The 19,203-nt window shown below is 44.6% G+C and overlaps 1 protein-coding gene across 1 annotated transcript; it reads left to right on the forward strand.

The window, feature by feature from the left end:
* Nucleotides 1–15,744: 15,744 nt before the first annotated feature.
* Nucleotides 15,745–18,847, forward strand: FGF4 (fibroblast growth factor 4; the record flags this gene model as incomplete). The annotated part of the gene is made up of 3 exons (XM_079309598.1): nt 15,745–16,048; nt 16,876–16,979; nt 18,671–18,847. 3 exons carry the CDS (start codon nt 15,745–15,747, stop codon nt 18,845–18,847), a joined length of 585 nt encoding a protein of 194 aa, XP_079165724.1.
* Between the last annotated feature and the right edge of the window lie 356 nt (nt 18,848–19,203).

A 19,203-nucleotide genomic window follows, 5' to 3' on the forward strand; every position in this document is an offset into this window, starting at 1 on the left:
AGGCTGAAGTCAGCTGGTATTGTTGTAATGGCTTTGCTGAAGCTGAGCATTTAATCAGGTGCCTAAGTACTGTCTAAATGTATTGGGGAAAATTAAATTTGACTTGTAAAATTTATCCTAAACAAACATGGAGAAAGAACATTAAGTTCAAGTTTCTAGAGGTTTGTACTAAAAGTCACCATGTGTCTCCTTTGACTGCACCACAGTGTTCCTCCCCTACATCACCATTTTATTTTCAGCTCAGCAATTGTATCTTTTTCTTTTTTTTTTCTTTCTTTTTTTAATTTTCTCTCATTGAGCAATGAAACACTGTCTACTGTTCAAGACTAATATATGGCCCCTGAGTGAAGGCAAGGCTGTGATTCAAATCAAGAGTTCTGTTGACATTATAATCCTTAGGAGCACAGCTGGAGCATTTCATGAACAGTAGCAAAGATCCTCTATTGATTTACTGCCTTGGTATTCCATCAGGAGTCCATGTTCTGTGTCATTGGCTGCAACACACAAAAAATAACTCGGTGAACTTCTAATTAAGGCATTTAGCTTCTTGCCTCTCGTGTAAGAAAGGAATGGTGCTATATGTGAGATGCTGCTGCTGGTTTTATGGATTCTCCCCTATTTTTATAGCAGGAGGGCTTCAGGCCCTAAGAAGGTCCTGTGGGCTATAATCAGGATCTAAAGTCGCTCCCTGGCCCTTCCAACAGTGTGGGATGGCAGGAATTTTCATGTGTCTCCCCCAACCTCTCTCCAAGTTCCTTTCCATCCCAGTTTTACAGAAGCCTTTCCCAGCCCCATCATTCCTCAAGCAGAAAAATACTTATCACAGTGAAAACAGGACCCACAACTCTGCTTCTGGGCATGGAATAAACCCTTCTCTTCCTGCAGGGCCAGGCACAGAATGCACGAGAGCAATTTGGGAGCCGTGCTCTTTCTCATCTGGCCCCTCGCTCCCAGGCGGAGCACGGCCGTGCTGCCGGCCCCCACTGACCTGAAGATGAGAGTTCCCTAGATTGTTTCCAGCTTGCACCGTTAGCCCCGCTGATGAATAGCCCCAGCAGTATTTTTGGGGTGGTGACTCACCACAAAGTCATGAATGGTCCCTTGAGAGAGCATCAAAAGCCCCTTGGTAAAAGGTTTTTGTTGTACTATGCTCCAACACAGTTTTGTCAGTTCACTGTCCAAGCAGAGAGTTGGGACTTAAAAGGCAGTAGAGGAGAGATGCAGCCCCTGATCTGACACCATTCCTGGTTATCCCAGTCTACAGGAACAGGCAGAACAGTTTTCCCAGTCATTGCAAGGTCTGCCAAGGTGTCAGCCAGGACCTCCACTTGCTCACCTGCCTGCTAATTCCAGTGGTACTTCAGGCAGATAAACAAAATGGAAATTGCAGGGTTAAGGGATAAGATGTCTTGTCAGATCTAATATCAAGTGTGCCTGTCATATTTTCTTTTTTATCTTCCAGAAAGTACTTCATAAACTTTATTCATCCTCTCAAAAATAACATCAAGTCACCAGGGATTGTTATCACAGTTCCTTGTACCTGCAAGTGTGATGAGATTCAACAAGTTGGGCAGGACCAGAGAAAAACTGGTGTTGATGCATGGTCTGGGTTCAAAAAAGGGCTCAGAACAGCTGTAAGTTCTGGAGTTGTGAGTGTTATATTTGGACAGAAAGACAGCAGTGAAAAGAAAAAAAGGCATATGTCCCATTTTTTGTCTAAACACGTGGCAAGAGACATAGCGCTTTAATAGAAGGTGTTGCCTGTTTACCTTCCTTCATCTCTAACATTTATGTTCTTCAGGCACCTTTACTGGGCTTCAAGCCTTGGTAGCATCTGGGTTTCAAACTTTCCATCTCCAGAGGTGCAGCTAGTCAGAGCTCTGCTAAGGCCACCTGGTCAAGACCTGCCCAATGTCTGTTGACACATTCAAGAGCTCAGTGACACAAATCCTACTGAATAATTCTTTGCACGGCCCATCAGTGTTTTATCTTACCCACATGTTTGTGACTGAGTACTCCAGGATCATGGCAATAGGAAAATGTTCTGGAATTGCCCTCCTATAAGCAAGTCTGGGTCCCCAATCAGCAGCAGTCCCTCTCTGGAGGCAATCCCCCAACCACATCTTCTCAAAAGTGGGCCATTGGAGACAAAACGAGTCAAAGGAAAGCTCAAGACAAAACTTTTGAGCTGGAAATCTCTCAGTGTGATCCGAGCAGATCTCTCCTGAACTTCTTTCAGTGTTGCAGGGTTATGGAACAGGTTTGAATTCTGTGAGATGTACAATCCTCCTGACAGAATTTCCCAGTTTGACTTCTGAGGGTGGCCCTGTACCCTGTGAGAAGCTGGAAAAGTTTCTGGCAATACCAAGCAGGACTGTAAGAATAAAATTTGTGTGTTTGTGGACTTGTTGCAATAATTTTATCCCTGTCAACTTGCTGTGAACAACTGGGTGGAGACAGTGGCTAAGGACAGACAAGCTGGGCTGCTGCTTCATGATTTAGCTGAAAACCTCTCTCACGAACTGCTCAGTACATTCCTTCTGAAACTGTTTAGCTGTGGTTTCTTTCACAGGCATGAAGAGGAAGAACTCTTACCATGGTTCACTTTCAGAACAGAACAAGAGAAAGTCCATGTATGGCTAAAGACGAAGTGCAATGAAGCCATGAAGCATTCCAATTATTGCATTTTAAAGGAATATCTTAACATTGTTCTTGTCCAACAAACTAAATATTCCATCATATGCATTTCTCTTAGAGTCCTGATTCTAATTTAGTGAAAAAAGTGGTGAAAAGTCCCAGGATCTGATATTAGTAAAATAAAATCATGCGAAATAAAGAGAGTGTGAGGTTTATGACTGCTTATTTGGTGGGGATGGGGTTATCCAATGGGAGAAATACTACCAAAATCCAGTGAGATATGGTTACCAGACAGGAATCCCAGGATATTCTGTTACCATGCAGGAATCCTATGAGACTGTATTATCAAAAAGGAATCTGTAGTATTCAGTTCACCACAAGGCAGTAATATTAGATTTTTAGAATTAAATCCTGTGGTATCTTGTTTTATAAGAGTTGGCATAGGAGGGACAGAGAAAAATGCAATGGAAGAAAGATGCCTCCCTGGAACCTGAGCTTGGAGCCTTAATTGCTACACTGATTTCCAGCTGAAATAAAACATCACAAATTTTTCCTCATGGTCTGGAGATATTTTTGGTCCACATGATATAAATAGTTTATTAGAGAGATATATTTTAATTTTTTTTCTTTGCTTTTACAAAATACAGATTCAAGCATTAAAATGACAAGGCATGAACATGAACATGGCAATTTTTGATTGGTGTAAGCATCTTCAGGATTTATTATATAGTACTATTAAAAATGTGTGAAATGGCTGTTTTACATCAGGACCAAGCAAGCTTTTGAGCTGTTCAGAGTTGATTTGATTTGATTTCAACCTCTCTCAGGAGTTTGGCCACGACATCTGTGAGCTGTGAGAGCCTTCTGGGAGCAGTGGAGAGGGTTCTCAGAAAGCTGTTGCCAAGATGGCCAAAAAAAGAAACCAAGGCTTGCTGATCACAACAGGTAATTCTGAATGCTTCTCATCTTTTAAATAAATGTACCATTTTGCCTGCCTGTATCGTAGGACATCTGTATCAATATTTAATCAGATAAAGTCTGGTCAAGGACAGAAGTCCCTTCAACATAAAGAGTTTAGTGTGAAGAAACAGATCCGTTTTGTGATTATCCTGAATAAAGGTTGAGTATGTGTTAAATTAGGACCTAAACCCAAAATTCTATCTGTACTTCTAAATAGGTTCTTTCAGAGAGACATGTCTGTGATTTGGCAGGTGAGGGTCACAAACTCACATGGCTCCACACAGTCACAAACCTGTCAGGATGGCTCATCTCTCCAAAGCTGATTTTTTAGTCAAGGGAAACAGAAAAAGGCAGGACTTTAGGTGAGAAGTGAGAGTGGAAATCTGTTGAAAGGAGCATTGTTAAAACATGCTGGGAAATTTTAAAAAGGAAAACACAACAAACATGGATGCCATGGACTGAGACCGAAAGCCATGACATGGCCTTGCAGATTCTTGTGTTTCCTTGGATCCAGTCCTTGATGTGACACACAGCCCTGCACCCTCCTGGCTGTGCTGGCCACAAAGGCGGGACCCTGTCACCCGTATCACCCATGGGACACTCTCAGGTATTCCCGGGGCCCTCTGAAGCTGCGGAAGAGCTTGTCCCTGGCACTCAGCTGTGCTGACAACAAGCCAAGGAAGAAGAAAAGGAGGTGGCAGGAAGGAATATAAAAGTCAAGAGGCATTAACCTGTTTACTGTGTTTGAGAATACATCTGCTTGAGTGCCTGTGGACAAAAAAGCGGGCGCAGCTGAATGGCAGGCTAAAGGAAAAGTCAGTTCAGCTTCAGAAGAGGGTGTACAAGCACTAATCAGATCTTAGCCCTAAAAGGCATCAATAAACAATGCTGGGAGCATGGAAGACCTCTGAATGTGTTAAGTGGACCATTAGAAAACACAACACCTATAGTGGGGATGTTGGTGGAGAGAGGTACGGGGAAGATTACACAGAGAGATTATTGGCGATGACAGATGGAGAAGTTACTGGACCCACACTTGGAGAGATGCAAATCACAACCCCTGTTGCCTTTGTGATAAGGATTTCAATCCCGTAGGTAATGGTTTGGGACCATTAGCTCACATACCGTGGCTTTACCCGTGTATGCTAATGGATTGCAGCCCTGGGGACTGGGAATGGAAGGATTGTGTCACCCCACAGTGCTGGAGTAGCTGAACCTCCTTCCGTGGTCTCTCTGAGCAGTTGAGGGCACCCCACACACCTCTGCTGCACTTCTGGCTCAGTGTATGGCACATACCTGCCCAGAAGCCTATGGAAATTTTAAGGGGAACATAACCTACGAGTAAGCCTACAGTAAAATTAACTCTCTGTGTGCAGTGGCCATTTTCATGTGTTGCTACAAGACAGAAAAGTCAAATGACTGAGTTGGTTTGGAAGGATTAACAAAATAAGTACATTCAAAATCAAGCTGAGAGCCAGGACAACAGTTCATGAATCTCTTGAGACAATCTCTCAGAGAAATCTCACCTTCATTCATGTAACATTTCACAAAGTTTGTCTCATCCTGCTTAGCTAAGTATCTTCTTGATACAATATGCTTCTATTTGCTTGTACTGCAAAGAATAATTCTCATCTTCCTTGCTCCCACAAATAACCCTCACTAGTGTCAATCTCATCAGCAGCACCTCCTGTGCTTCTCTGCAACATGTATTTTCAAAAACTTGAGTTGGGAGCTGCCAGTTTTGGTAGGAGTCATGTTTTTGAAGAGAGACTTGGTGGACTCAGGCAGAGTTTTGGAGCAGCCTCCATGGCAAGTCACAGGATTGAGACATGGAGCAGAAATCTGGTTCTGAATTTGGTTTCGGATTTACTGCTCAGCAACTTGGAGCACAGCGACTCAGCAGCTGGCTCTCTAGCCGAAACACACCAGCAAACAGAGCAAAACTGTCATGGTAACAGTGACACAGAGCGTGCTGCAATGGCACCCTGGTCTCCAGAGGGAATTCCTAAGTGGTACCACAGTAAAAATTATGGCTAATAATAAACTTAAAAGCAACTATTGCTGCTACTAATAATAGCAGTAATTATATTTATGCTGTAACAACAGCGAGATATTTTTGGCTGGGATTTGGTGATTCCAAATTGCTCTTAAAATGTGTCTGGCAGATTTCTTTGTGACCTTTTTGTTGAGGTGTTGCAGATCCTTCAGCAGTGTAGGATTAGTCCATGGGCAAAAGTGTTCTGCATTTTTTTCCTCTGCAGGTGGTGGAAATGTCATTCCCTTGTCCCTAATTGTCACAGACACTTTAGAAATATGTAACTTTTAGTATTATGGTAATTATAGTAATATTTAACTTTGAGTCATATGCAACTTTGTCATAAATAACAAAGTACAGTGTTAATGACGCAGGAGTAGCACCATGGCAGGGAATTCCCAAAAGGGAAGAAAAGAGTTCCTGAAGCCACTTTGCCAACATAATCAAATCACGATCCTTTGTATTTGGGAGCTTGACACTGCAGCCTGTGTCCATGTTGAGTTGGAGGCATCAGGAAAATTAAAGATGGGTTGCAAACCATTCATTGGGCTTGGTAAAAAATAGTGGTATTTTACTGCTGTTAAATAATAATCTACAATAGTGTGCGTGAGGTTTGTTCCCATGGTTCTGAATTATGATTGCAAATACAAAACTGCTACAGGAAGGAGTTTGGGGGCAGTTCGTTTGATACACGCTGCTCAATCTGCCTGCTGCAGTTTAGAAAAACTATTGTGATGACAGAGAGGGGTGGAGAGAAACTTTCTAAGTTTGTCAAAATACATTGTATAACAACACTTGCCAGCACAGTTCTTCTCCCTTCTCTCCTTCATCTTCCCAATTTTTTAGCAGTGGCCCCAGCCAGTGTGAGAAGAAGCAGGGAAATTTCAGAGGGAAAGGAAAGGGTGTAACACATTCTTGTGCTGTTGTTAAGAATGACACTTCTTGCCTCTTCAGTACTTATAGTGAAAACTGTCACTGCTGCCAAAAATAATATTTTATTAAATTATTTTGGCAGCAGTTCAAGGAGGACTTCCGGGGAAACAAACATGGGAGCTCTGAGGGCTCCCTGGCTCCTGCTCACTCCAACACCTTCCAGTCCCCAGCCAGTGGGATTTTTCCTGGGCCACAGCCTCTCACTCCCCAAAAAAGGGTTCTGAGCCAGGATTTCCATCCACCCTCTTACCTTCATGGAGTCCATACCAACAAACACCCACCTACCCTGAGGTCCTTCAGCTGACAATCTTGAGGATAGGCCTGATGTCTCCAAGGCTGGCTGTGGCTTGGCATGCAGCTCTAGTTCCCAGAGCTCCTGGCATTGTCTTGACCATTTTCAGTTGCCCTCCTTCTACAAATCAGCCAGCAGATGATTTTTTTCCATCCTCTTTGTGATTTGATTGTGACTGAAATCTTAGAATGATCATTTTTTTTCCCAGAAAAATAATAATGAAAATTATAGTGGTAGCATGTATGGTGTTGTAAGCAATGGAAATGGAATTTTACAGTAAGAACTATTGTACCATTATGTTGTCTTCGAATCTGAGAAATGCTTGTAAAGACTCCAATGCTTTTCCTTTTTCTGAAATCCTGCATTTAAACTTCAAGTGATAAACAGCCTTCTACTGTGCTGGTCCAGCAACTTTCACGAATATAAATTTGCAAATTAAGAAGTGGAAGGAGGGGAAGGAGGGGGAAAGAAGGCACATTGATTTTGAAACTATATATATTTTTTAATGACAGAATCTTTTTTTTCACCCTATATTAGTAGAATTCAGTTTCACCATTTATTTCAGTGGTTAAAACTAAATCCAAATTTAGTTTTCAACCACTGAAATAAATGGATACTCTGAAAACTCCAGATAGTTTTGTAGTAGTTCATCCCAGCATTATGAAATTTCATTAAGGCAACCAAAAATATTTGCTTCTCTGTTCCAGAGCAGTACTAGATGGCCATGAAGGCACTGAAACAAACCCCTGTGATTTTTACCTGACTCTTTAAATAAAGAATAAACTGTATACAGTGTGTCCCTGGCAGGTCACTGGGAGCACTGCTGGGCTCCTTTTGTGGAGGAGGTTGTGCTCCAGGAGTTATTATAAGACTCCAAGACTTTGGGGTTCATAGGGCTTTTTCTGGCTGTGTCACTGAGTGGAGTATTTTGTGACTGGATATAGTACGTGACAAATAGCACGGCAATGACTGCACAGCACTGTCTGAATTCCCTGGGCAGGGAGTTTTCCCTTCATTGTGTGTCATTCCCATCCCATTGTCCTGATTCCAACACATTCAGGAGGGACACGTGACTGAGTTCCAGTCAATGGAGGGAATCATGGGTTGGTCCTGGAAATTATTAAAAATACCAAAGCCCTTCAATCTATTGTTGACTGCGTCATTTAAGATTGGTTTTTTTCCTCAAGACAACCTTCAAATTGGTAATTTTGAATTTGCATTTATCTCATTCTGCTTATTAATAAGCAGTCCCAAGCCAGTCCCAAGTATCTGAGCTAATTCCTGAGGATCTCTTCCCACAGAGCTCATTGGCAGGAAGAAAACCTTACATTCTCCTGGTCCAAAGATAAACATATTCTGAAATGCAAGAAAATTAATAGCCTTCACTATCCATTGCTGAGAGATGAGGAGACTGCATGGCTTCATGGAGCAAATTGACTCAGAGCCTGATCCTGTTCCCTCTTTCACCTACAGCAACAAAAGCAAATCCTGTGGGAAATGTGCCCTCAGAGCAGCATGAGGAATCATCCAAAAGGAGATGGTCAGCCTTTATTGTTTTCTTTTGCTTGTCATTTCTTATGGTGCATGGATTAATTCCTGTAATGCTGATGTTTCTGTAGCTCTCAAAGCTTTATCAGCAAAGTGAAAAAGATGAGAGTAAAAATAGTTAATATTAAAATGATTGGCTAGAACAAAGCTGCTCTTGGGCCTTGAATAGCAAGGGGAATTAAATTATTAAATCAAAAATCAAGCCATGCCATTTCTGCTGGTTTCTTGATGTCAAGGGGATTTTTATGGGCAAGGATCATTCATCCAAAACTTATTTACTTGTAACTCATGTGATCTGAACTTGGAGTGAGAACTGGCTCCCACTGTGATCTGTAAGGCCTGTTATTCAACAGCACAAAGAGACTGAGTAATGAAACTTATGGCAAATCCCCTGGACAGGCCTGCTGACAGATGACTGACATGTCTGCTGACAGGTAGCTTTGTTTTACACACTGCTGCTGCTCCTCAGTTCTAGAGCTCAGCTGTAGAATTTCTGAGCTTTGCTTTCCAAACCAAGGGGAAGAAAATACATTTTACCTGGCATGTTACTGCTGTCTCTACCCTCAAACAAGAGAGAATTTGGTGAGTAACCTCCATGCTGGGTGCTCAAGCTCTAGAGCTATTACCCTTGCATTGTTCATGGTTTGCAGATTGCTTTCCAAAAACTCACCCATCAAAATCCTACAGATGTTTCCGGCTGGCTCCATCAGGAGTAATGTCATACTGACCTGGTTTTATACCTGTATTTAGGGCTTTTTGTGAGCCAGAGAGAAAGATAAAGCTGCTGCCACTGCTAATACCACAGGTGGTATCAGGAAAGCAGAGGATTTGTTTCACACTTGTGACACCAAAGGTCAACTGGAAAAGCTGGTCTCCTGCATGCTCTGAGAGGTTATAGATTGTACAGCTGTGTCCATATATGTTCTGACAGGTTCTAAGTGGTGCTTTGCTAGGGAGTTTTAAAATTCAGAAATACACATCATTTGCTTACAACAGCCCGTTTTCTTCACTTTAGCCATGGGTAAAAAATGATTCATGCAAGAGAGGCCACATGTTGAACAGATTGGTGTAAACCAATTATGCTCTGTTCAAAGTCAGCTAAAACATTCTCACACAAAAAGTCAGCTTAAGCTATTATTTCCCACAATAATAATAATAAAAATAAGCTTAACAAACACTTACTCTGATTCTCAAAACTCATTTTCTATTATGCTTCGTTTTACCAGTTTTGTTTGGCAGAGTGCCAAGCAGTGTATCAGCAGAAGTATGTGTGTCATAATCTGACAAAAGGAAAAAAAAAAGATTATTTTTAGTTTTAAAGTGTTTATCATTTCAATAGGTAAAAAACATACAGGACAAGGAAGGACAAAATAGCACATGCAGAAATGTCAGCAGTGGGTATGAAAATATCAGCGTGTGATCTTCAGCCTGAGAGTGAGCTTGGCTGGGAATAAACGTTTCCAAAGACCAACATTAGTAACTGGAGCCTCCTGAGCTTATTTCTCCATCTGTGTCCTTAGCAGACTTCCCTCCCAAACTTTTGTTTGGTCAAACAACATGAGGATGAGGGGTATGGGGCTTTGACAAAACACCAAAACATGTTTGCCCCCCGAAACGATCTGCCTTGACTGATGGCTTCCCATTGTCCCATTCCACCGAGTCCTGCTCTTCAGTAACACAAACTCCAGTGGTGCTCCTGAGGGCTCCTTGGATCTCCACCTTCCCCACTCATCCCACCACCAGCTAGGGGGTGGGTGATGTCTGGGAATTGTAACTTCCATGAAAGACACTTGTTGTCCTGAGGATGGATGAGGGAGTAGAGCAGCCACAGGAAAAAAGAGAGGATAGTGGACAACAGGAAGCACATGCAGCCAGAAGAACTGATAATGGAGCAAAAGCCATGGAGCAAAGAAAACTGCTGGAAATACAGAGCACCGGTAGAGTTTGGTATTTTTGCTCTGGACAACACACTGCGAAAGAGAAGTGTGGAGCAAAGCTGCAACCTGGGGAACAGGTTGAGAAGCAGAAGATGTAATAGATAGTCTGGACATATTGTTTCATCTAAGAGCTGTTCATATGCCAGGAGGACAAGGAAATGGATTGCCATGATCACATCACGTTTCCCGATGAGTGACCTTGACTCTCCCAGAAGGCCACCTGACCCCTTCATACCTCTTCAGTGATGTTGCAGGAACATCAACATGTACAGAGCAAACAAATCAAACATATAAGATGAGAAAGGGCTGCCACGGCACTGGATGGAGTACCCAGAAAATCAGAGGTCTTGGCCAGCTCTCCTGGGCACCCATTCCTGCAGCAGTGGGTGTACATGAGCAGTGTGGACACAAGCTGGAAGTGTGAACTGCAGCCTCTGAGCTGTTGAAGCCCTACAGTAGCCCTACACGAGCAGTGGTGTCCTCTCTGGTCTCTGTTTGGCACGGGAACGTGGCACTGCAGGAGCTGCCCAGAAGCAGAGAGAGTAGCTGCTGGAGACATCCACACCCATCCCAAGCCAAGCCACGCACAGTCCCCTCACTGAGCCCATCCAAACACACCGGAAGGAGGTTTTTGTCGCCTTTGTTTGTTGCCTACCCAGTGCTGTGGCTGCCGGCTGCTATGCTCCACTGCCCCTCTCCAATATGGAGCAGAGCATCGCCGGAGATAATGAAGTTTTGGTCACGGCGAGGCGCTCCCGGCAGCAACCAGCCCAGGCACGGAGAGATTAGATAGACCAGCTGCAAACAGAGGGAGAGGAGCGGCGTGCCCTGGCGCTGGCTGGGGTGGGTATGTGCGCTATGCAGGAGGCAGAGGAGGCACGGCCGAGGTCTCCCGGCGACCCCAGCATTCCAGGCAGCCTCCTCTCCCGGGACCACCGCCCCTGGCGCACGGAGGCAGCCAGAAGCGAGCGGAGAAAGCTTTCCCAGGCTCTACCCCTCTGGTGCTTGCCCTCCAAAACGATTATAATTAAAAGGGGGAGCTGGGGTGCCTTTTCGCCACGCCTTCGTAACATGCAAACAGGGTGAAAGGGATCTTTTCCTCACAATATTCTTCTCCATGCCTCTTCCAGTACCAGCCCCCCATCCTTCCAGACCAAAGGGTCTCAGTGAAATATTTGCCTTCAGGAGAAAAGCTCATGAGCAATAACTTTCACGGTCATTTACATCTATTTACTGGAGTTAATAAATACGTAAAATTATTTTAAAATTGTGGACCTAGATCCCTTTAGAATGGCAGGCACAGAGCCCGATTTGGATGGCTGCTAAGTCAGTGCAATTGCAAAATAATACTGTAAAGATTCCTTCTTCTTTTCCTCTTTTCCTTCAGAATCCATAATGTGGGTCTTGAACCTGGGTGTGGTTCTGAATTCTGTGGATCCTTTCTTCTTTTTTTAAGCCTAGAGGAATTTTCAAACGAGCTGTCTGAACTGTGACATCCCCACATGGGCTTTTTAGGGAAGAGAGCCAATACAGAGATGGATATATTTTACCTGGTTTAATATCTAAATTATTGCTGGGAGAATGCCCACCAGGAGTGGGGACACATAGCAGCAGAACATGGCATGATATGGAAGATTCAGAACTAATCATGATCTGGAGTCACCCAACTCCCTTTCACTGTCTGAAAGCTGATGCCTGGACAACCTGACACTGATTTTTGGCTTCTGTAGATAATATCCTGCTTTAGTGGTTTCCTGTGCCAATAATTTCCAACTGACAATGTCTGTGTCACAGCATAATGACCCCGAAGGTGAGGGTCTTCCACCTGTCATTTATACTTGGTGCAAACTGAAAGTGGTGTGGTTCTGCTTCACCTCCATCCCTGAGGGTTTTTCCTCCAGGTGCAAACAAGAAAAAACAGAGCGTTTTGTAGCAGCAAGACCAGGGCTTCAAAGGCAGTCTGCACACAAGTTCACACACATATGAATACAGACAATTTGAAAGCAACCCCATACCTCATTGTTTCATTCTTAGCTGGAAACTCATTGCTTTTCCTCTCAGAAAAGTTCATTGGAAGCCTTTATGGAAAGACTGGTGTCTAATCCTGTGGCAGGTTTAAGAATGGAGCTGCAAAAGCATCCCTTATGAATCTGTGATATTGTGGCAATGTCAACTGATGTTCTTCATTCTAAATGGTTACATTTAGGACCTAGCCCAGCAAAGATATGGACTAGGAGCCTAAAAGGGTGTTCCAGGACTCATTTCCATACCTCCCAAAGGGATGAAGGTATCATCCCTTGCTGAGCCTCCAGGGCACATCCCTAACTCTGAGTTTGAAGGTGCTTAGAGTTCACACTGCTTTGGGCCAGGCAGAGCTGTTGTCTGTGGCAGTAAGGCCAAGCAGCCCATCAGCCCTGGCCCATCAGCCACGGGTACTGGCCCCCCCTGTGCAGCAGGAGAGGAGCTGCTGGGTGTGTCAGCAGAAGTGTCACTCCTTTTCCTCATCCTCAGAGGTAAATAAATTAATCCCAAATTCACCCGCTGCTGTTTCTGAAAAGCAAATAATACAAAGTTGAAGTGAGGTGGGATCACACCATCCTGAGGACCCTGGGGAAGGAGAAGGTATCCAGCACAGACCTCAGTGCAGGGCAATTTCCAAGCCTGGGAGCAGCTGGTCTCTGCCTGATGCACAGCCTTGGCATCAGAACTGAGACACTCATCTTATCAGGTGTAAGGGGGGGGTCTGGATGGACCTGATGCAAATAAAAATGTAGTAAATATCTGTGCATTTGGCATCACTGGATTTCACAGAATCACAGAATTGTTGGTTTGGAACAGACTTTAGAGATCCTCTCATTCCAACCCACTGCTACAAGCAGGGACACTTTCCAGTAGACCAGGCTGCTCAAAGCCCTGTCCAACCTGGAACATTTCTAGGAATGAGGCATTTTCACCTCCACGGTGGAAAATCTACGTTGTGCTGTCTTTGAACACACACAGAGGAGTGAACTTCCTTGTGAATGAGACAAACTACACGGAGGAGATTGCAATCACTCCCAAAGCAGTGGCATGTGCACCTCACAAGAAGAAATAAAAGCACATAATCTAAGTTTGCTCAGGTTTAGCGAAGGTCAGAGATTTTCACACCTAGGTGAGCTGTCATCTGCCTTGGGGCAATTCTCTTTTCTCTTGCATCCTTTGCTGGAACAGCGGGAGAGCTTTACTGGCGTGAAAGACTAAACTGGCTTCAGGCTGTAAAGGACTTGAGTCACAAACCACTTCTCCCCCCTCCCCCAAAACACACTTTCATTAATTCAGGACGTTCCAAAATTGTCCTAATGTCTCCTCACCTGTTTGTGCTGAAAACCTGTTGAAGGCCGAAGCTTAAACTATGGGAGGTGACAAAATATATGGGATTTGCTCTAAGCAAAGCAGTTCTAAACTGATGGGGTCAAAACTTCTCCTTTTAAATACTGAGCTTAATTTCCGGAAACCTAAACCAAATGAAGCAATTAACTAAAAACAAATGCATCATTAAAATACAGCAGCATCAGCAAAGATTAAAAAATAACCATTCCAATAAAAAGTTCAGCAATACTTGCACGAGTGGGCAGCCTCTAGGCTCTGGATTAAACTTGTGTTACCACAGGCCCTGTCTGTACAGTGACCAAGAGGGAGCTCCACATGTCTGGTACTACAGACTTCTTAAAGGGATATTTAGAACAAAAAACCTTTATGGCCTCTTTTGAACACTTGCTACGTCTTTAAATGTTTTCCTCTTTATTAAAACCTCAGTCCTTTCCTTAGTTTTTGGATTTTGGGGGTGTTTCTGGTTTTTGGTTTGGTTTGGTTTTTTGCAAGTTCTTTCATTTTTCATTTCTTAAACCTCCCATTCAAAAACTGTTTTGGCTTTTAATGAAGGGATTTTTTTTCTGCATCCAGCAAACTGTAAACTATGTCACTTGGATACCACAAAAAAAAAAAAAAAAAAAAAAAAAAAAAAAAAAGCTGAAATTCCACAGATTTACATAGTCATACATTGTGTTGGGGGGAAAGTGTGCTGGGCGTTGATTTTTGTATCTTGCATTAGCATTTGTAGGCATTTGAGAAAGTGAAAAATATAAAGAAAAGAGATACAAGGGAAAAGAATAAAGAGAGGGAGAGAGAGGGAAGGAGAGGGAGAGAGAAAGAGAGTGAAAGATGGAAAGAGAGTGAAAAGAAAAAGAGAAGAGAAAGAGAGAAAGAAGGAAAGGGAAGGAAGGAAGGAAGGAAGGAAGGAAGGAAGGAAGGAAGGGAGGGAGGGAGGAAGGGGGGAAGGGAGGAAGGGAGGAAGGGAGGAAGGGAGGAAGGGAGGAAGGGAGGAAGGGAGGAAGGGAGGAAGGGAGGAAGGGAGGAAGGGAGGAAGGAGGAAGGGAAGGAAGGAGGAAGGGAGGAAGGGAAGGAAGGGAGGAAGGGAGGAAGGAGGAAGGGAGGCAGGAAGGAAGGGAAGGAAGGGAAGGAAGGGAAGGAAGGAAGGAAGGAAGGAAGGAAGGAAGGAAAGAAGGAAGAAGGAAGGAAGGAAGGAAGGAAGGAAGAAGGAAGGAAGGAAGGAAAGAAGGAAGGAAGGAAAGGAAGGAAGAAGGAAGGAAGGAAGGAAGGAAAAGGAAAGAAGAAAGAAAGAAAGAAAGAAAGAAAGAAAGAAAGAAAGAAAGAAAGAAAGAAAGAAAGAAGAAAGAAAGAAAGAAAGAAAGAAAGAAAGAAAGAAAGAAAGAAAGAAAGAAAGAAAGAAAGAAAGAAAGAAAGAAAGAAAGAAAGAAAGAAAGAAAGAAAGAAAGAAAGAAAGAAAGGATTGCTGTGATGAATGTAAAATATGACCTTTTAAGTTTGTGCTATCCCTCTTGTTTAGCACCAGTGCTGCTCACCCCTTCCCTTCAAGACGCTTCAGAGCTGTTAAGCATCTAGGGGTGATAATTTGACTTTCAGCTAAGCCGGAGGGCTGCAGCAGACAGCAGTAGGTGGTGATGTAATAGGTACCAACGCACATGGATGTATAAATATCGTGGCTAGGACTAAAGCTCTATGGCTGAGCAGCTATAGAAGAAGATCAGCACTTCAGACAGGACTTCTGAAATTGAGATCAAGTTCAGAAGCTCTTGCTCCCAGGATTTCCTCTCCATGCAGCCAGCCCAAGGAAACCACAGATCCTCGGGGATTGAGCACTAAGCTTCCTCCCTACCTCTCCGCTTTGCTTTCTGGTTTCCTTTTTTCTCCTTTATTAATTTTTTTTCTGTTTGCTTTTTTGTTGTTGTTGTTGTTTTTTCTCCCTCCCCTTCTTTGACCTCAGTATAAAGTGGAAGCTGGGGGTAGAGACTATTTTCGAAGCGTCCGGCGGCCGGCCCGTGGCTACCCGCCCCTAAGCCGGGATGCCTCTCCCCGCGGCGCTACTGCCGGCGCTGCTCCTGGGGCTGCTGTGGCCAGGAGCAGTTCGTGGCCGGCCATCCCCGGGTCGCCTCCCCGCCGGACTCCGCCAGCGCCGCTGGGACGCTGCTCTTTTCGCCCGCTCCGTCGCTCGCCTCCCGGCTGAGCGCCGCGATGCCGCCCGCGACGGCGACTACCTCCTGGGCATCAAACGTCTGCGGCGACTCTACTGCAACGTGGGCATCGGCTTTCACATCCAGGTCCTGCCCGACGGCCGCATCGATGGGATTCACAGCGAGAATCGATATAGTAAGAGTGCGGCAACCCGCGCGGCGGGGCAGGTGAAACGCTCCGCGCCCGCGGAACCGCCGGAGGGCAGTTCTGCGGGAGCGGAGGGACTGACCTGTCCCGGAGAGTGGCGTGTCCCGAAAGGAGGGTGGGTGCATGGCAGACCTCCATCGTCCCTCAAAAGTCCGGCCGCCGACAGCACCCCGGGGCTGCGCCCCTCGGCTCCGCCGCGGGTGGGCGAGTCTGGAGTAGCGGGGCGGCCACAGACCCCATCGGGAGCTCCGGAGCAGGTCGTCGGGTGCTCGGGAGAGGCTCGTCGGCGCTGCTCAGCGCCGTGCTGGCCCTTTGCCGCCGTCAGGCATCAGGTGTCGGGGTTGCCTCAACATCTGGAGGATATGTAGTGTTGTGAGCCGCCCACTCTGAGCAGGGGTTGGGGCGAGCCCAGCTCTCCCCCAAACTTGAAAAGTATCTGCTGGGGACTTAACCCCGTGGCCCCATGACTCTGATATCCAACTGAAACAATAAGATCCGGGAGCGGGGATATAAGCTGCATGATGACAAATGTTTAATTTGCCTTTAGCATACTCTGGTTTATTTTAACCTTGTCTACACAAGAGGATGTCTGAGGGCAAATTAAAAATAGATACTTAGCTAAAAGAAGAGAGGTCCCAGCATGGGGCATAGGGCTGCACGTGGAGTATGAGGCTGGGGTTCTGTGGCCACCCACAGCAGTACCGGGATGTGGGGATCCACAGTGGAGATGGCAACCTGTGGACGAGTGCAGCACTGACAGCAAACACTCCGGGGCACACCCTTTTGTCCTCCTGATTTCTGTGTCTGCTGTATAGGTCTGCTGGAAATTTCTCCTGTGGAAAGAGGCGTGGTGAGCATATTTGGTGTCAAAAGTGGACTCTTCGTGGCCATGAATAGCAAAGGCAAACTCTATGGATCTGTAAGTAGCCACTGAGTGAGTAGCCAATAGGGAGGGGACTGTGGTCAGCTGGGGTGAAATGTGCTAAAAAGCTAAAGCTAAAAGCTGCCCAAGCCCCATCCTTGCCCCTCCTGGGTCAGGCAGCACAGGGAAACCCTTCCTGCCCTGCCAGCATAAAGTGTGCTGCCCAGTTACACTGCTTACTGAGTTTTTGGAGTGAAACACTCTCTTCTGCATTACAATTCCTTGGTTCTCACATAAAAACTGTAGTCACCCAACCATGGCTGCACATCTTGCTTACCTCCCAGACCAACAGATCACTCATTTGTGTGCAAGACCACAAGGTAGGCTTAGTCCATGTGTTTGTTATATCGAAGTACAAACAGCTTTAGGCAGTATGGCAATCACTCACTTCATCTCTCAGGGGGCACTTGAACTTGTGATCAGCCAGGCCTCCAATATTGACCCTTTATGATGTGATGAATCAGTGACCTATTGATCACTCTTTGTTAGTGCTCTTGAACAGGCAGTCAGTTCCCATAGCAGTTCAGCACCATTGGGGTCTGAACTTCTGTTATGAGAAGGAAGATCCATTAGGAGACAATACAGACCTTCTTTTACATGTGATCTTTGAAAAAGATAGAGACATCTTTTAAAATATACTTGAGGTGGACAATAAAAGGGTGTATCTTTGCCCAGGTTGAGCTGTTCTCCTGCTTATGAGTTCAGCTCTGTACAAGTGACTGTGATCAGCATAGTTTTAAACTCATGTTCCTAAGCTCTCCTTCCTCACCCATGTATTTTCTATATCATGTTCCCCAAGTGTGCTCTGAAGAACCTTGTGCTGAAAAAGAGCCAAACTATGTTAGAGTTAACTGGAGCATTTTCACATGAAGGCATGAAGTATCCAGAATTATTTTCCTGGGACATTGGTCCTGATACAGAGGATTTTGACTTAGATAAAAGCCAGGCAGAATCAGTCATATTTCCTAGGGATACTGCTGCCTTGGTGTCTTGGGTAAAATAATCCCTAGTGCAGTATTCAGCTTGGCAGGCTGAGACCTCTATCACAAACCTCGAGGTTTCTGCCCAACAATAAGAGATGAGTTCATTTGCTCCTTTCCAGATAACAGTTCCAAGACCTGTCCCTCTTGGTATGTGCTTGCAAATGAAACCACATCCCTGAAAAGTTGCCTGCTGTCTATTGATCTGTTTTCCTGATCTATCAACCTAAGTTATCCAAACACTTCCTTTGATTTTAAATCTAAAGAAGGAAAAAATACTGTCCATGATCTGTGGCTTCAAAATGCTGCTTTCTCCTCAAGCAACATGAGAAAGTGCCAGCATTCTGAAGCCTCTCAAGCAATTTATTGCTGATGGGACAACCAGGAACAATATGAGCAAAATGAGCAGGACCATGGAATTGGGCCTGGACCTTAGCCACCTCAGCTCTGCTAAGGTGACCCTGTCCCTCCCGTGGGTGTCCTTCCCACCTTTAGGTCTATGTGCCTGACCTGGGCACGGCATCCCTAATTGATCCTCTTGCTCCTGAGTTCTGTTTGAAGCTTCAGATGCCACTTCAAAAGATTACTAAGTGGAGGGGGCTCAGCTGCATGTTTGCCCACAACACAACTTCTACACCTGGTAGCAAGAATATTTCCACACCTGATGTTTAAAATTCCTTCCCTCTCATTCTTTCCTTTTCATTTCAGGCCCATTTCAATGATGAGTGCAAATTCAAAGAGATTCTCCTGCCAAACAACTACAATGCTTATGAATCCAGGATTTATCCCGGGATGTACATAGCCCTGAGCAAAAACGGAAGAACAAAGAAAGGCAATAAAGTATCTCCCACAATGACAGTGACACATTTTCTTCCTAGAATCTGAGACATCTCCCTTCAGACCTACCTCAGCAAAGGGGAAGATGCAGAACACCTTTGGGGAAAAGAAACATGGTGCACTTTTACTGGAGAGTTTTACGCAAGAGTAGGTGTAAGATATTTGTTAATTATTTAAATGTGTATATATTGTAAAAAAAAATATTTATAGTTACTTTTTTTTTTAATCTCTGAAAACAAAACAAACCTCCAAAGCAAGGTCTTTCAATTCATGTTTAAACAGTAGAAGTTTTCTGCTTTATAGTTTATTTAATTCAGTTCTGAGTTATCACAAGTGTGCTGCTACTCTGTGTCCTAGGCCAGGTGACATCAAATTCCTCTCTCTTAACATTTTGCACTGTTTGT

This window comes from Erithacus rubecula (genome assembly GCF_903797595.1).
Source record: "Erithacus rubecula genome assembly, chromosome: 6".
Taxonomy (NCBI): Eukaryota; Metazoa; Chordata; class Aves; order Passeriformes; family Muscicapidae; genus Erithacus; species Erithacus rubecula.